The 17697-nt window shown below is 36.7% G+C and overlaps 1 protein-coding gene across 1 annotated transcript in view; it reads right to left on the reverse strand.

The window, feature by feature from the left end:
• Window positions 1-527: 527 nt before the first annotated feature.
• LOC134671157 (uncharacterized) overlaps window positions 528-17697 on the reverse strand; it is a 58626-nt gene continuing 41456 nt past the window's right edge. The window contains exon 3 of the mRNA XM_063528926.1: window positions 528-736. Within this exon, the coding sequence (XP_063384996.1) occupies window positions 628-736 (109 nt within the window). The 3' untranslated portion in view covers window positions 528-627. The remainder of the gene's footprint in view (window positions 737-17697) is intronic.

Raw genomic sequence — 17697 nt, forward strand, 5'->3', positions numbered from 1 at the left:
CCAGGGGTGGAAGTGAAAGATGCATAAGACGCGAGTTGGCACAGTGGCTGTTAACAGCCACTGGGTAGAAAGCGGCGCACACCTCTCGACACCCCTGAGCCGCTCACACCGATGTTGCTCCTGGTCGTCTTCGCGACGGCAGTTTCAGGGGCCCATCTAGTCAGCGGCAAGTCACCACCTGCCTCGATAACGTGTTTTAGCATTGTTATGGCAGGTGTCCGGACTTCTCTACAATAGCCCAGTCTCATTGTCCACCCAAACTTCAATCCATAGACCGGTATACTATTCACTTTTTCTGCAATAGTCCCAATGCCTGCTGCGACCGGTTCATGGGTGTTTATTGTTGCGCCTGTGAACGGGTTCCAGCAGGCGTTCTACATGACATTAAAGCTCTCCAAGGGGCCTCTACGTGTTGGATCTGTATCCCCACGCAAGCCTACCAAAGGACCGGGATTTGTAGGCCCGTGAATTCCAAAATGGAGAAACAAATAATAATAATAATATTTTTACTTTTCAATTGGTGTTTGGCAATAAACCATTGTAATCTCGGCTGCGATTGAGCCGTAGCCTAGCAGGCCCACTAGGCCCAGGGGCGGCAATGTGTTCGTAAACGGCGTGTAGATGGCGCTAGTGTCGGTCGCAGAAGAACCTCGAGCAGTCGTGGTCGCGACTGGCCGCCATCACGTCTCCGAGGTGGTGCGCCACCACGTCTGCGCCGGCGCCCCCGCGGGTGATCCTGGAATGTCAGAGAGACCTATATGTAGTCGCATATATTATGCCTGTTGAATATCAAGGTAGAGTTGGACCAAGCTAACTCTGCATGGCATTTGCAATGACAAAGGTATTGTCATTATAAATGTCAAATTTCTAAGAAAATAATGATATCTTCACTTGTTTAGTACACTAAGCTTGTATTAAAAGTTGAAATAACGTAATCTTGTAATCTCTTGTGATTCTACGGCTATCCATTTTAGACTTATAAAGCTAAGTAAAGCATATGAATGGCATCGAGATTGTTCTTATTGTTTAACTGTCTCATTTAACCTGCCTAGCGTGTGAAAATTTCGTCTTTATTATTTTAGAATGGTCACAGTAAACTAATCTAAATTCAATCTTCTGTAGCTAACCTAGTTTAACGTAAGTGCCTACTTGGCGAAACTATGCCAATTTGTGGTATAATAAAAACCCCAAATGACTGTAAGTAGCCCAAATATGGCCGAAGGCCTAACTGCTATCTAGTGCCTTTTACTAAATTATAAATAACTTCAAATATAAAGTCGCACGACTGGGCCCGCCATTATAATACTACTTGTTCCCATAAACGGTATCGGGCCAGTTCTGAATTCGTGAAAAATAAACTATACCTTTCTTATAAGACACCGATTAAAGATAATACGTTAATATAAACAGTTCCGTTCCGCTACAATTGTCAATCTTAAGCCATATTTAATTAAATAAAATGTTTTACGCTGGATACAACAAACAAGTACATTATTATAAATAATTTCAGTTAATATTTATGTAATATGGGATTGTGGCTACGAAAATTGAAATTCTATATCAAACCGAGATTTAAAAAGAAGAGTTGTAAAATTATCTGTAATGGTTTAAATAATAGCTTTAGGTCAAATTTGCAATTGACGAAGGCTAATTCTTCCCTATAAGGGATCTCATCCAGTCAACCTTTGAGCAATTGAGAGTTTGAGAGTAGATAAATAATGACAGATATTGCGAAATAGACAAATATTACGAATTACTTGGGTATTTATTGTCAATCATTCTTCGTATAGTTTCAAGTAAGACACAAATTGCGTTAAGTCGAAAGCCACCTCATACATCCGTGGGTACTCAGGGCCATAGCAGGGCAATGTTAGGTACCCTGAGTACCCTATAATATATATAGGTATCCTAATAAGGGTTGTGTCGAAAGTGCAGGTTCCCAGTCCATAAATACTATTTATGTCGCGGGTAATTTCGTGCCGTTTATATCCTAACAAATTACATTGACATATAATAATAAATGCCGTTCGATACACGCCCTAAGGTTCGACATTTCTCACGGCTTGAGAATTTAGATTTGCGGCTGTAGTTCAGAGTATTATATTCTTTGCTGTAGTTCAAAATGTTCAAAAATTGATTGGTCAAATTCATTCATGATGTCATTAATTGTATCGAAAGGTTACAATCAAGAGATGCGGCACGGAGTCACGTTTTGAACTTTACATACCTACCTATCTGTCTGTAAGTACTATAGGTAATATTAATAGGTAGGTACCTACTTGCACTAAATCGGTCCGACTTCTGCCAAGGGTCAAACAACATCGATGAAAGTGCAATGTTATGTCGATAATAACAGTATACAGTCAGTAGTAGAACTAGTAGAAGTAACTAAGCGGTCGAGGCGTCCAATATAACTTACACATGCACTTATTCTCTTCACAATAAGGTTGTGTTCAGTTCATTTTGAGCACCTCGCTCATTTAGAAATTTCTGCTGATGTTCACTTGTCGTGATTCGTGAGAGGAAATCAGATGTGGCGATAAAGTCGGCTCATTATTGCGTAAAACGTATTCTATAGTCATTTGCTTAACTGATTACATTGGAAATGTTGTATTAAAAATGATGATTACTTTTAGAAATACTATAAGTACCTACAGTTATTTTTAAGTTGATTATTAGTTGCTATTAATTATCAACACGGATCCACCTAAACATAATTTTTACTGTCGGAAATGCATTTACGCATGTGACTATAGACCAAGATGCTACTTATGTAGATGCGTAGAGTTAGCTCTACTTCTTGGCCTATTTCTAATCGGTATTTTATGTCACAATGTTGTGGTTAACATATGATCAGTTCTAGTTCAATCATAATGTACAAAGATGTACATTTTCTGCAGCTATGCATGTGCACTTTTTAACATAAACTAAATATCGATACCCTGCGTAGACGTAGCCGTGCACGCATATGTCACGCAAGCGGTGTGCCGTCTCTTATAAGCATCTGTATATTGTATATCACAACTCGCACGTGCACAAAGTAAAAAGAGGAGATGAAAATGCTCTATGTGGAGAAATATACATTATGTCTTCGATAAGTTCCACCGAAGACATAAAATTAGAGTTGTTAGTTCTCTCAATCTCGGGCTGATATGTTTACTATCCACTGTACTAATTGTATTGCAAATGTTCTCTTATCTCTGTCATGTCGACACTACGCGGAAAACTAACGGTTTCGCCGGCGCTTGCGCAACCCCATCGATCAACGTCGATGTTATCGCGCGGCTTATCGGCTCATCTGTGTTAGAGCACTGCAGCGCGCGCGACCACTGCCCGCGGGCCGCGGGCCGCGGTGCGTGCAAGGTGTTTGTTTTCAAAATAATCGTGCGTTAGTTCAAATTCAGATTTTAATCAGAAAGGAATTACTTTTAAACGAGACTTACTCGCGTATACTTAAGCTTTGGTCTTCCTCTGAGACAACGGCGACTAGGTGTGTCCTCGAATCATCCGATATCATTTTCAAAGCTTAAGGGCCCACATCTGGCGTCTTTCGAGCGTCGGCGTCTACAATTCTATGGCCGACGTCGACGCAACGTCGACGCAGCGTCGACGCAACTGCGCAGCGACGTCATTTTCCATAGCGCTGGACCGACGCCGACTGTACTGTACTTATTATTAACGAATTTAAATAAATTGTACCTATGTAAATAAAATAACCAAATTAGGGCAAATCAAATAATTTTGAGTGTCATTGTTTTTCTAGCAAAATCCGAATCTAGCTAATTCCAATTCATTAATATAAAGGCTTGGTAAAGAGCTGAGCGCATGATACCTAACCTAGGTACTACTCAATTACTGTAAGTATTGCGCAAACTAAAATAGACCACAGTTCACACGATCAACTAAGAAAAGTTATGTCATAGTTACTGAAATTACTGAATTTAGCCTTTAATTAAAAATGAAACAGTGTAGGTAACTTTAGTTTCAATGGCAGTTAAACGTGAAAAGTAGATCAAGTACTATTTTGAACACATTATGGAAAAGCCGAATGTCCAAGGTGTTGGTAGAATCCCGCATTTCCCTCTTGTTTACACATTATGTGTAGACGTTGCTGCGCGTGCGCCGGAATGCCGTCCGCGCACTTTCACCGCTTCCGAGTTGCGCAACCGGAGGTTATGTCCGCGGCACACAGATCTCATCAGTAACACATTCTGAAGGACACCACGACATTCAATCGCGGCAATGGCAGTGAATTGTCGGGTAAGCCAACACAATCATGCTAAATTATAACAACCACAAACCACATACAAAAACGAGTAGGAAAATAATTCGAGTATACCTACCAAAAATCAAGGTCTTCAATTGGAGCGAAAGGTAAAACAACACAATAGAAAAAAATTAGGTAATAACGGAAACCGCAAATGTACCTACAGTAAAGAGAAAAAATTGAATCACTAAGTCTATCTTTTCTTTCACGCCTTTTACCGACAGTGATGTTAGGAGAAGCATTGGTTCCATAACGTCGAATGCCGTCGGTATCGATTGTATTAGCCGTACTATGATCCTCCCCCTTCTTGACTTCCTGGTCCCCATTATTTCCACTATACTTAATAATTCCATCTCCACACGTTGTTTTCCTACGCTTTGGAAAGATGCTTGTGTTGTCCCGATTCCAAAAAAACCAAATCCTTCTTCTTTTCCAGATTTTCGTCCCATTTCTATTCTCCCCTTCCTCTCCAAAGTACTTGAGCGTCTTGTTCATCAGCAGCTTGCATCGTACTTAAATAAACAAGACCTCCTTAACCCCTTCCAGTCTGGATTCCGGCCCGGTCATAGTACTGCTACTGCTCTCGTCAAGATCACCGATGACATTCGGGCGGGAATGAATGATCAGAAGTTGACGGTATTGACGCTACTAGATTTTAGTAATGCGTTTAATACTGTTGACTCTGACATTCTACTTGGTATGCTGCAGTCCCTTAACATATCTCCTGAGGTAATTGGCTGACTTCGTAGTTATTTAATTGGTCGTCGGCAATGCATCAAGGTCAATGATTCTTGCTCTTCCTGGTGCAACACGCTGGCCGGCGTACCGCAAGGCGGCGTGTTGTCTCCCTTATTATTTTCAATTTTCATAAATTCCATAACCTTAAATCTCTCTTCGCATTACCACCTGTATGCCGACGACCTTCAAATTTACTCGCAGGGAAAAAGTGGAGGTCTTCAATCTGTCATTAACACCATAAATAATGATCTTGTGAAAATCTTGGACTGGAGTCTTGCCTTTGGCCTCAAAGTCAATCCTTCAAAAACGCAGAGTATTATTTTTGGAAGTTCAAAACAGCTATCGAAGATCGACTTCAATACTCTATCTCCAGTCTATTTTGATGGCGTCTTGATTCCGTACTCGCAGCGAGTTAAAAACTTAGGAATCCTCATGGATAGTACCCTATCATGGGTATCTCATGTTGGCGAAGTATGCAGGAGAATGTTTGCAACAGTGAGCTTTCTTAGAAGGTTACGAAATCTTCTACCAATTCCGACCAAGACCGCGCTTGCCCAAACCCTTCTTCTCCCCATTTTGGATTACGCTGATGTTTCATATCCTGATCTAACGGAGGAGCAACTAAGTAAACTTGAGCGCATCCAAAATATATGCATCCCGTTCATATTTGGGTTACGTAAGTATGACCATGTTTCTCTTTTTCGCTCACAGCTCAAGTGGCTGCCTATTCGTTTTCGTCGTAATTTTCATATTCTGTCTCTCCTATATTCTATTCTTTTCCTTCCAGCAACTCCTCGCTATCTGAAGGAGCGTTTCAATTATTTAAACTCTGTGAGGCTGTCGCGCAGTCTGCCTCTTTCCGTTCCGTCTTCTTCTTCAAAATTTTATAACACTTCTTTTACCTTTCAAGCTGTCCGACTCTGGAACTCTTTACCAGTAGGCATTAGCCGCGCTCAATCTCTTGCTGCTTTCAAAAAACTACTAAAAGAACATTATCTATCTCTCCCCTAGTGTTTGTATGTTACCTACTCTGTGGCTGACATGTTGCTGTCATATTTTTAGTTATATCCCGGTTATTATATATATATAATAACCGGGATATATATATATATATATATATATATATATATATATATATATATGTATGTCTATATGTATTTCGTATATGTGTATGTTTATTCAATGTGATTGTGTGTGTGAACGTAGGCTCCATAATGTTCTCTTTGCAACACCTACTTTTCTATTACTTCTCTGTTTCCGCTACCCAAAGGTTGTCTGGAAGAGATCGCTCTTTAGCGATAAGACCGCCTGTTGTCTGCCTCTACATTTAATCAATTGTACTTTTCTTTTGTATCTTTTTACTGAGGTGTGCCAATAAAGAGTATTCTATCTATCTATCTATCTATCGCACCATGAAATTGAATATTTTTCGTTATTGCGCTACGAGAAAAACCAAGGGCTTGTGCACAAATCACGCGAGGTAGCCTCACCAAATATCACCAAGGGGGAGGGAGGGGTCAAAAAGTAGCCAAAAACACGTCGCGTGATTTGTGCACAACCCCCAACCTATTAACACTAGATGAAGCACTATTAATGACAATAGCATTATACAATAGTTATATAAATAACAATGATCACCTTCCATAATGATAATTGATAACATTTATAAGTTTATAACATCTGACATTTAAATATGGGTAGGTACTGTTTATAATCTGTGCGTGTCGCAGTCATATTTTTTTGGCGGCAAGCCGTCTGACCGGCGGGTTGTTTTTTTGGTGGCTTAGATTCGGTGATGCAATGGCGCCTCGATTGCGTCCGATGCTGTCATGCTGTTTAGCTTTTTTATTTGCTTGGTCTCCAATGAGGAAAAAATGTTTGGCTCTGACTCAGCTCGATTAAAATGGTCCATATTAGGCCGTAGATTGCGTGCGGTATTTTTTGTTGTCCATGACAATGATGTCGATGTTGATTGTTGCGTAACCTTGATTGATAATGATGAGTATGATTCGATTTACCTGCTTTCGAAACGTGAGAGTAGGATGAGGTATTACATCTTTAGTGATTTGGGCATTATCAACAAACATATGTAAGGTTCATTATTTATTAATAGCTTATATTTTGATCATTCTTACTTTTGGTTATGATTAATTTATAAAAGAGTATCAATTGACTCATACTTGTCACTGGTTCCCGCCATGTTGAATTATTATAAAAGGGTGGGTACCTCAGGTGACAAGTGGCCAGTTCGAGTACGGACAAGTTAGAGTGAAGACGTCTTGTATATTTTATTGTAAATTGATTGTTATTATGTTTGTAACAAATGAATAAAGTTAAAATATTGGTACAAGTAATAGTTTTCATCATCAACCCGGTAATAGTCCAACAACTCAGAAGTTGGATCCAACAAAAATCGATAGGATTTTTGTCCACGCCGCACGAACGTAAGGTTTTCTTTTGTTTTTCGTTTGTATCAGTAAGTAAACTATGTTTAACGGAAAGTGTATTTAATTATGGTAAGTCAGTTCTTTATATTTCTTTTTTTTACTCCCTTTTATTTTAAATAAAATTGGTTTGATAACCTACCGTCAACGTCATGTCTGTATTAAATATACTGTATATATCATTAAAGATAATGATGATGATTTGCCCAATTTTGGTATGTGTATGTGTAGAAAGAACGTACGAACGGATGACAGGTAATCTCGCTTATAATAAAAATACGGAATATAAAATCTACAGTTGTCATTTAAGCGTTTCTGAATATTACATATGAGTTAGTGAAAATCAGATCAAATGTCATTATAATGCTTCTATCTTATCAAACTCAATTGTATGATGGTGTACCACATCGATTATACCAAACTCAGACTAAGGACTCATTATTTAGTTTTATTGCGTAGCAAGATAGCATAGTACAACTGTAGTAGCGGACTACAGTAGGATACTGTTTTATGTACATTAAGATTTACGATCTGCTGTACCTTTTGAGGTCAGTTTGCGTTACTAAAATTGTATGGATACACTAACTTTGTAACCGTGAAACCGATGAGTAAACTAAAAATAAAATCTTGCCAATTGAATACCTCTGAAGTAAACCCCTGATACGTTTGTATTAGCAATGCCTCTGTTACGAAGTTTTTAAACGCGATTGGCGTCAGTGTATAACTTAGTATTGTTACGAATGCATCTAAGAGATTGCTTTTATTAAAATGTTGGGCATTATAATATAAGACCTTTCGGAACTCCACTTTAAAATTATTCTGATCACTATGTAAGTTTATTCATAATGTTGCGATTCCATGCGCACAATAACGACAAGATTGATACATTATTTAAAAGAAAATGACGTGTCGATCTAAGTTCAAATTGGAAACCATAATGCAGGGTTACGTTATGTAACTTGTGTACCTAGTGCCTATCAGCTATTAATGTTTTTTTTAACCTAGTGGTTTTATGCTGATGTCTGTTTTCATTCAGCGACGCTGCCCAACGCAGCATTACTTATAAAAGCCTCGATGAAGCTAAATGACTAGAACATGTGTTTATAATTATCTCCCTCTTGTATGGAAATACAACACCTCTATGACATGTTGGATGTTAAACGCAATAATAGTATGAATCAGAGTTGGGCACTTATAATTGCAATCTATGATTAAACTAAAATAAAGATTAGTCAAATGATCTCATAAGGAGTAAAGTAGCGGTCGTAAAACTAACCTTAATTTAACTGTATCAACTAAAACATTAGTTTGAATAACCATGATAACCATTTGCTCGAATAATTAAAATAATTTCAAACCCGTGATCGATGATAAAATCATAAGTGTGTCATATCGAATTCAAGCTAATTGATAAACTCATAATAAATTTACAAAATAAGTTGCCGTTATTAGAACTAACGTTCCCATTCTCATCTTTTTAATTTAACTAATTTTGCCCAACTCTGGTATGGAATGGACATACCTACTTACATCTATATTAAATCTCCATGTTATGGAGCGTATGTCGTTTGTTGAATATACGAGTAGTAACTCGTTAACGAATGTACTTATGTAATATGATCTTATTGTTTTTCTATTGCACACTCCTCAAGATACGTAACTTGTAACTTTGTGCGCTGAGCATTAAACGTAACTTTGTGCGCTGAGCATTAAAGTATTTTTTGTGTCAATTTACACATACTAGATATCGTGAACTTGAATCTCAATGGATTCAATTTGATGACCTTTTGTTTAGACTGTATAACTGTATGTCATCACGCCTTAATTCTATGACTAACGAATGTAATCAGTTTCATCATAACAACCTTGTTAGGGCCAGTAATTTTGGCACGAGTACTTAATCAATGTATATAAATCTGTGTTACCATGATGATCATGGAGAAATAAGAGGTCGATGGGAAATCGATATGCTTAACTATTTGATATAATATTTGATTGCGAGGTACGCATACTTTAAACATTTAGAAACTCATTTACCCCTTTATTTATAGGATGTGAATATTTTGAATGGCGTTAAAGTAAAATAATATTCATAATTGCAGTGTTTTATCTGACAGTAACGTTTGCTACATTTTATTATTTTCGTTTGTTTTTGTAATAGTAGTAAATCATACTTACCTAAATGAAAAAACAAAGGACCTTAATTGGAATAATAGTGTATTCTGTGGATATCTCTGAAGTTGCGTGTAGTACTGTAAAAGTGTAAAGTTGTAACTTAAAACTACGCTTATGCATAATATGTAGAGTCATATGTAGAGTCATATGTAGAGTCATGTAGAGTCATATTTAGAGTCATATGTAGAGTCATATGTAGAGTCATATGTAGAGTCATATGTAGAGTCATATGTAGAGTCATATGTAGAGTCATATGTAGAGTCATATGTAGAGTCATATGTAGAGTCATATGTAGAGTCACATGTAGAGTCACATGTAGAGTCACATGTAGAGTCACATGTAGAGTCACATGTAGAGTCACATGTAGAGTCACATGTAGAGTCACATGTAGAGTCATATGTAGAGTCATATGTAGAGTCATATGTAGAGTCATATGTAGAGTCATATGTAGAGTCATATGTAGAGTCATATGTAGAGTCATATGTAGAGTCATATGTAGAGTCATATGTAGAGTCATATGTAGAGTCATATGTAGAGTCATATGTAGTCAGAGCTATACGTAGCTATACGTTGAGTGGTTTTCATATAAAGAGTCGATGATGTATGTGCAGACGCTAGTATCAGTAGATAGGAAGCGCCATGTGAATCTTGTGGAATCGATGTGTTTGTGTAGGTATACACAATATGCAACGCACGTGGATGGACGTGCGAGACTTTAACACACGTGGATGAACGTGTGAGACTTTGACGCGCGTGGATGAATGCGCTAGACTTTTATTCCAACATTCATAAATATATTTACAATTTAAAATAATTAGTCAAACATAAATATCAGTGTAATTTAATCAAAAAAACATAAACAGTAATAATAAAGAGCAAAGAAATTTCTACACGTCTATTACTAATATGTTGAGTTTTCATCTGAGAGCAGGATAGATTTAAACGGTATGAAATATCATATTATGTGTGTTATAACTTATACACGAGCTGGTAAAATCCTAAGATTGTAATAATAATTTTATATTCAGAAAAAAATAATGATACCTGTTTTCTTAACGTTCAACTTGAACTAGGCTGGGCGCTTGAGCCATAGAGATTAGACATTCATAATGTACAATATAAAAAAAAACCAATGGTTATTAATGAGGAATATTAATGAGGTAAATTATTTGCAAAATAAATAAAATAATAATATTCTTATGTTTAATTCATAAGTAAAGCTTTTACATTTACATGGGAAGTCATTTTTCCATTATTTCAATCATCATAGTACAACATAATTATGAACTTTTATATATCAAATAATAATTGATAAGGTGCTTCGCTTTTAATATACTGTCAAACTGTTCAATATTACTTGACACTTAAACATGATTGTTATGCATATGTGAATTCACATATTTTTATATTATTATACTGTGTTCGATAATGAATAATTCATATGAAAGTCTCATTTATTTGAATGTCAATTTCAATACAAGTTATAAAGTTACAAAAATTAAATATATAGTTTTTATTTAATGAGGCTTCAGAAAACTTAATTCGTCTCACATTAATTATTTACAAAATAATATGCAAGATAAACTGTATTCTATATACCAACACTTTATTGTGTCCAGAGTTTTATACGTGAATTACAACAGTAATAATATTTTCATTGTGACTAATGAATTAATTTATTAATAAGTATTATTTTCGTAAAGCCAGAATAATTTTAATAATAAACATACTCCAAGCATACATACAGATTTACATGCATTTATTGTCGAATCTGATTTAATTAGTATTATCATTAATTCTTTAGATATGTCGAAGCAGTAACGTATTAGGATAACAAATGCACCGTAATACCTATTAGACTTTAGTTTCTGAAAAAAAAATACTACTATAGCTGGAAATTAAATATTTGGTATTCAAACACAACTACAATAATAAACTTGTTGGTTTAGATAAAACCTGTTTAAATAAAAACGGTATTTCTCTTAATCACTTTGTAACATGAATATTATTCGATCTAGATTCGTTTAGAATATTGTTATAATAACCAAATACTTTTAAAAATAAATCTCAATGTAGATTCGTCATTCATGTGGAATAATTAATTAACTAGTTTATGTCTGATGTTTATATCCATTTCATGTGATGAGGAATTTGTTCTTGTAGAGAAGTTATGAACTTATGTAATAAAAACATACCGGTCAAAATTATTCATTCGTTCATTCAAATTTACTAAACCTAACGGCTACTTACTTAATGTTCGTATACCTACTTGATGGATCTTTAATTGCTATATTTATGACCTAAGGCGTGTAAGCAGTTCAAATGAGGATTAGTCGGTCGCATTCATATTAAAATATAAAAAACTTTGACTGTTGATAATAGCAGGTTAAAGGACAATAGAACTACCTCTACAATAAGATTTACCAATATCAATCTCAATGATTTAGAATTTTAAAACTTATCAATTAACTCTTCAAACAAGTTCAGTTATAATATCTTAATTAAAAAAATCGTTGGCAACAGGTAACATTCGAAGTAATATCGAAAGTTTATTATAAAAGGAATTATCATATAACCTAATACTGAAACTTCACTTAATCGCTCACTTGTGTTTATTACGTTTATGAAATTAAAACGTGTTAATTTAAATCAACATATTATATCATCAGATAATCAGTAGCCTAAACAAAAAAAAACATAATTTGTCATTTATATTATTATTATCAAGATGTTTTTATATCTCGGCATAATTATGATTGCATTCATGTCAACTACGGGATGGGCCCAAAGATATAAAATCAGAACCATGCATTTTATAGGGATGTGACACTTATGTTCTATTTTCATTATTAAACTTTACTGCGCAATACATGATATAGCGATTTGAGGACTAGTTTATTTACAAATACTATAATAATTAATACAAATTAGGTACAATATTTGGCAGCCATATCGTTCATGTACTAAAATATTTGAAACGTGAAACAATAAATTCATAACATGCTTAAATCGATATAACGATTAAAATATAAAGATTAATAATAAAATAAATCAATGAAATAAAACCACGAGTCTTATGCATTCAATAATAATTTAAAAAAGGAAGTTTTAATTTCATATATCTAAAGAAAGTCTTGAAAGTTTCAGAACTACCCAGGAGCGTCCAGGTGAAAGGGCCAGGGTTTGGTATTCCATTACCACCCAGGAGTGCCCAGGTGAGAGGGTCGGGGTGAGGAATCACTTCCGACCCAGGAGTGCCTAGGTGAGATGGCCAGGGTGATGACATTCCTGTTCCTTAGCAGAACTAAGATGCTTCTACGCAGAAGTACGATCGTTGACTACACCGCAGAGTCTTTGACGGCTGGCATCGTGGCACGCCAAGCTGCGGCTAGTAGCGGCGCGAGATCCGGTGCCCGTGTTGCGCAGCATCAGCGTGGTTGACGGCATCTTCATCGAGGACAGCTTCAGATGTGTCCACGGCACTATCGCAGTGGGCAGAGCTTGCGTGGTTTGTGGCACCCTTGCAGTTAATGAGAACGTGGCGACGGTTAGGCAGACGGCGCAACCCGCGGTGACGCAACTATCTTCTGTTGGGGAAGTGATCCGTGTATAGCGGTTTGAATATTTACGTGTGAAAGTGAATGGTGTTGTGTACGTATATTATATTATATTTCTTGAGCATAGTTATTGAAATTTATCAAGTGTTAAAGAAAATTTAATAATGCTAGATTGCGTAATCTTACTATTACATAATGAATTTTCTGTTGTTTGATATTTTATTATATTTCTGCAGGCCGAACTAATTAAATTTATTCGTTTCTATGATGACATATAGTTTCTACGACCTTGATAACAGACTTGTGAAAATTCTTTGAAAACCATAATTTGAACGATTATTATATGTATTATGTTTTGGTATCGGCCACCTATTTCCTAATTATCATTTTATGAATGCCTAATAATTAACGATAATACACATTATAATTATAATCTTATTAATAGTAGATATCGTGCAATCATGAGTGCACATGAGTATTACGTGTTTGTAATTTTAATTTATCTTGTTACTTATTATTATTTAATATGCATATTATGTGCATAAATATCATTCACACAGTAATATTAGATCAGTGAATCTTGGTTTGTTTTAATGTATACATTTTAATTTAATTCATTATTTTCATAAATTGGTCTTTTGTTTTTATCATTTTAACTATTTTATATTAAGGTTTGGCGAAGGGTCTCGCCTCGAACAGGATGGCCGAGCTGTAAGGTTCATTATTTATTAATAGCTTATATTTTGATCATTCTTACTTTTGGTTATGATTAATTTATAAAAGAGTATCAATTGACTCATACTTGTCACTGGTTCCCGCCATGTTGAATTATTATAAAAGGGTGGGTACCTCAGGTGACAAGTGGCCAGTTCGAGTACGGACAAGTTAGAGTGAAGACGTCTTGTATATTTTATTGTAAATTGATTGTTATTATGTTTGTAACAAATGAATAAAGTTAAAATATTGGTACAAGTAATAGTTTTCATCATCAACCCGGTAATAGTCCAACACATAGTATATTATAATATTACATAGTGTATTATAAGATTATAATTAAGAGTTCAATGTTTATATTTCATATGTTTCATAACCTAAAGATAGCCAGAGTGCCAAAGACGCAACATGGTTTGGATTAATCAGAAAAATCAGGAACGTTGACAACAAATAAGAAATTTCCATTACGGAAATGTAAAACATCCGCCATAAAAATGTGAGAAGGTGCCGATAAATGATTACTTAGACGAGTGGGTCTAGGCGTACCCGGTATTGCAGGACGAGCCGGTTAATGCATCGCGAGTGAGGTGGTTGAAACGCAAGAATATTATCAGTGGCAATCCGAATAAGGTCAGTTTAATATAGTTACCTATTTTATAATTACATATATATGTATTTTATTTTCTGATGTTGACATGTAATATTTTAAGAATATTATGAATAAATGAGTATGAGTATGAGCATAGCACTAAATAGGTGTGTAAGTTGTTAAAACAGACAAGTTGGTAACCATAACAATGGCGGGTAACAGTTATTTTGAAGCAGCAGTCAAACAAATAAACAAAGCGTGCTAACAATATCGGTAACTATGCAATTTGTCGATCGGAAAACCAATTAAACCATCTATTACAATGCACCCGCGACAGGCGAATGATATTTCCTGAAAATCGATACTCGTGCGTTCCAGTCATGCTCCACTCAACTAATTAATATTAGTCGGCTCACATTTGTATTGGCTGCAAAGTTAGCAGTACCGGATAAACTATAAGCAAATTAAGTTATTGCTTATGGTAACATTCCATTTCTATCCGCAGCTGCACTCCTGGTACTGAACGCGTCGCTATCATTGTCAATTTTCATACTAAAATGAACAGTAATGCAGCTGTCGTTGGACCTTTAAGGTAGTGGGCTAGGGAGCACCAAAATCTTAGGAATGTATCGGGATGAAGCCTAAAAAACGTTGCCATGATGTGTGATGAACTGATGAATGTCTGAGGCTCAGGTTCATCTCGCTGTGTCAATGGACGCATATCAGTTGTATGTTTAACCGACAAAAAACGAATGATGTATTTATGGTGCGTTTGATGTGTTTTGTGGTGCGCGTACCACGGCCGCTGCAGGACACCATCGCAAGCGGAGACTTCTGGCCGAAGGGTGTGGTGTTTCGGCGGTACCGGGGCAACCTGCCGAATCCTACACCAAGTCAGACGACGCAACGGAGCCACGCTGTTACGTCGTCGCCCAAATCTAATGTTTAATTTGTCTTTGGTTTTTATTTGTAGTTTCTTTGTACTTATTGTATTTTATTTTGTAGTTTCACAGTGCCTTGGTTTTACTGTAATGCTGTGTTACTTATTTGACTAATAAATAAATAAATAAATAAAATGGTACGTATCTTGCCAACCCTTGTATTAAATGAACTGCAACATTGTTAACGGAGTTTGGTTGTCAGTTAAACAGTGCGATAAGTCAGAGAGTCAGTCACGGCTGACTCGCTCGTGATTCAGTTTCGTGACTGCATCCCATATTGCGTCGCTGAGACATCTCGGCTTGATATACTGACGTTTCTAACGAGGGGATCACGTGTGGACACAATATCTGACTTGCATCAGACAGAAAATTAATGGGTCTCTTTAAAAATGACATGGTGATAAAACATATTATTAATATTCCTCTAAATCTAGAGGTGAGAAGAAAGGGACAGCTGGTATCGAGGATGGATGCCTTACATAGATTATTCGTGATACTGATAGGACAAGATTTGCCAAAATAAAGACAAATTTAATTTCCAAGATCTTTATGTTACAAGATGGTAATGTAAGAAAAGGCTCCGACCTAAACATTGAAAACACAAACGGAGGGAATGCTAAACACGCGTTGTTGTATTTGTTTCGGGTCACTAGAGCGGCCTTCATTCAACAAGCGTGTTAGACGTCCATCACAGTGGCGGGACTTCCATACAAGCCCAAAAGCCGGGCTTGCCCTAAGGCAACTAATTGCCTTACCGAAATTACGTAGTGATAAGATCAATAAAGATTATTTTGAAAATCGCGCGCCAAACGAACCCGTATTATTAAATTCAAGCCACAGCGGCCTCGAACCGCGGCACGAGCGTGTTGCAAAATTATGCCGCGGCGTGGCGCCTCGTCCGCGCGAACTAAATCAGGCGGAGGATGTTCTAGCTATCCTGCTCGAACTCGCACTCGTTGGCTTGCAACCGTGCTTGCTTTTTCGTCCCGCTCTGGGCACTATCAGCCTACAAACCGTCAAAGAACGATGTAACTATTTGTTGGTATGTATAGCAATTTTATAAGACGATTTATGCTTGGATTTTGTGTGAAGTTAGCTGCATAAGTTCGCACAGCGCGCGTTCGCGTTTACTTCAAGTGTATTATTATTTAGTTGAGCCGAGTCAGTGGTCGAGTCGAAAGTAACGAAAGTTTGTTTAAGTGAATTTGATTAAATAGTGAATGTGAATTTGTTCATTGTTGTGGCGCTTAGTTTAATAAGTGTTAACAATGGATCAAGAAGTGGTTCCTTGTGACGGTTTGAAATGCGTCCACGTTTTAGTCAACCAAAACAAGGTAAAGTCTTTGACCTTTGTCGAAAAACGGGACCTAATTTCCGCGGCAAAACCAACACCCGACTTGTGTATTTCTCAGTCAAGTCAGTCGCGTAAGAGAAATTTCTGTAGGGCCGTCTACAAAACTCATTGGATTGTTGGTTGTTCCCATACAAATAAGATGTATTGCTGGTGTTGCATATTTTTTTCGAACGATATTAACGTTTGGAATACTTCTGGCTATAACGATTTAAATAATTTATCTGGAGCAATAAAGAGGCACATGAATTCCGGTAAACATATGTGTGCAGTGATTTCTTTTAGCAATTTTGGGAAACAAAGGATCGAGGCCTCTTTGTCGCGACAATTATCAGAAGAAATATCAAAACATAACATGCGTGTTGACAACAATCGTAGTGTTTTTCAGAGGTTAGTCGATATTGTGTGCCATTTAGCACAGCAAGAACTTCCTTTTAGAGGACACGATGAGTCAAACACTTCATTAAATAGGGGCAATTTTTTGGAACTTGTATCGTTGCTATCAAAATATGACGGCGTTCTACAAAAACATGTTCAAAGCGACAAACCAAGCTCGAGCTATTTGTCTAACAAAATACAAAATGACATTATTCATTCCGTAGCAGACGTGCGCTATGATTAGCTCGCCTCGTCACGCTAGCAGATGCATTTGACCCCGAAGAGTGAAGATTGGACAGTTATTACGAAAACATATCTTTCGGCTTGCCCTACTCCAAAACCCTAGGCACGCTACTGGTCCATCATAATATATGCAAATGTAACGTGTTAATTGTGCACTGTCTGCTGCATCATAAAGACTGTCTGCCCCACACACACACAGACACACACAGACCCGCTGGTGCCAGTCATTTATACTTTAATTGCCATTACTGCTTTAACGGTCGTTGACCATTTGTTTGTGATACGGTCAAGGGTTATGAA

This window comes from Cydia fagiglandana, chromosome 15 (assembly GCF_963556715.1).
Source record: "Cydia fagiglandana chromosome 15, ilCydFagi1.1, whole genome shotgun sequence".
Lineage (NCBI taxonomy): Eukaryota > Metazoa > Arthropoda > Insecta > Lepidoptera > Tortricidae > Cydia > Cydia fagiglandana.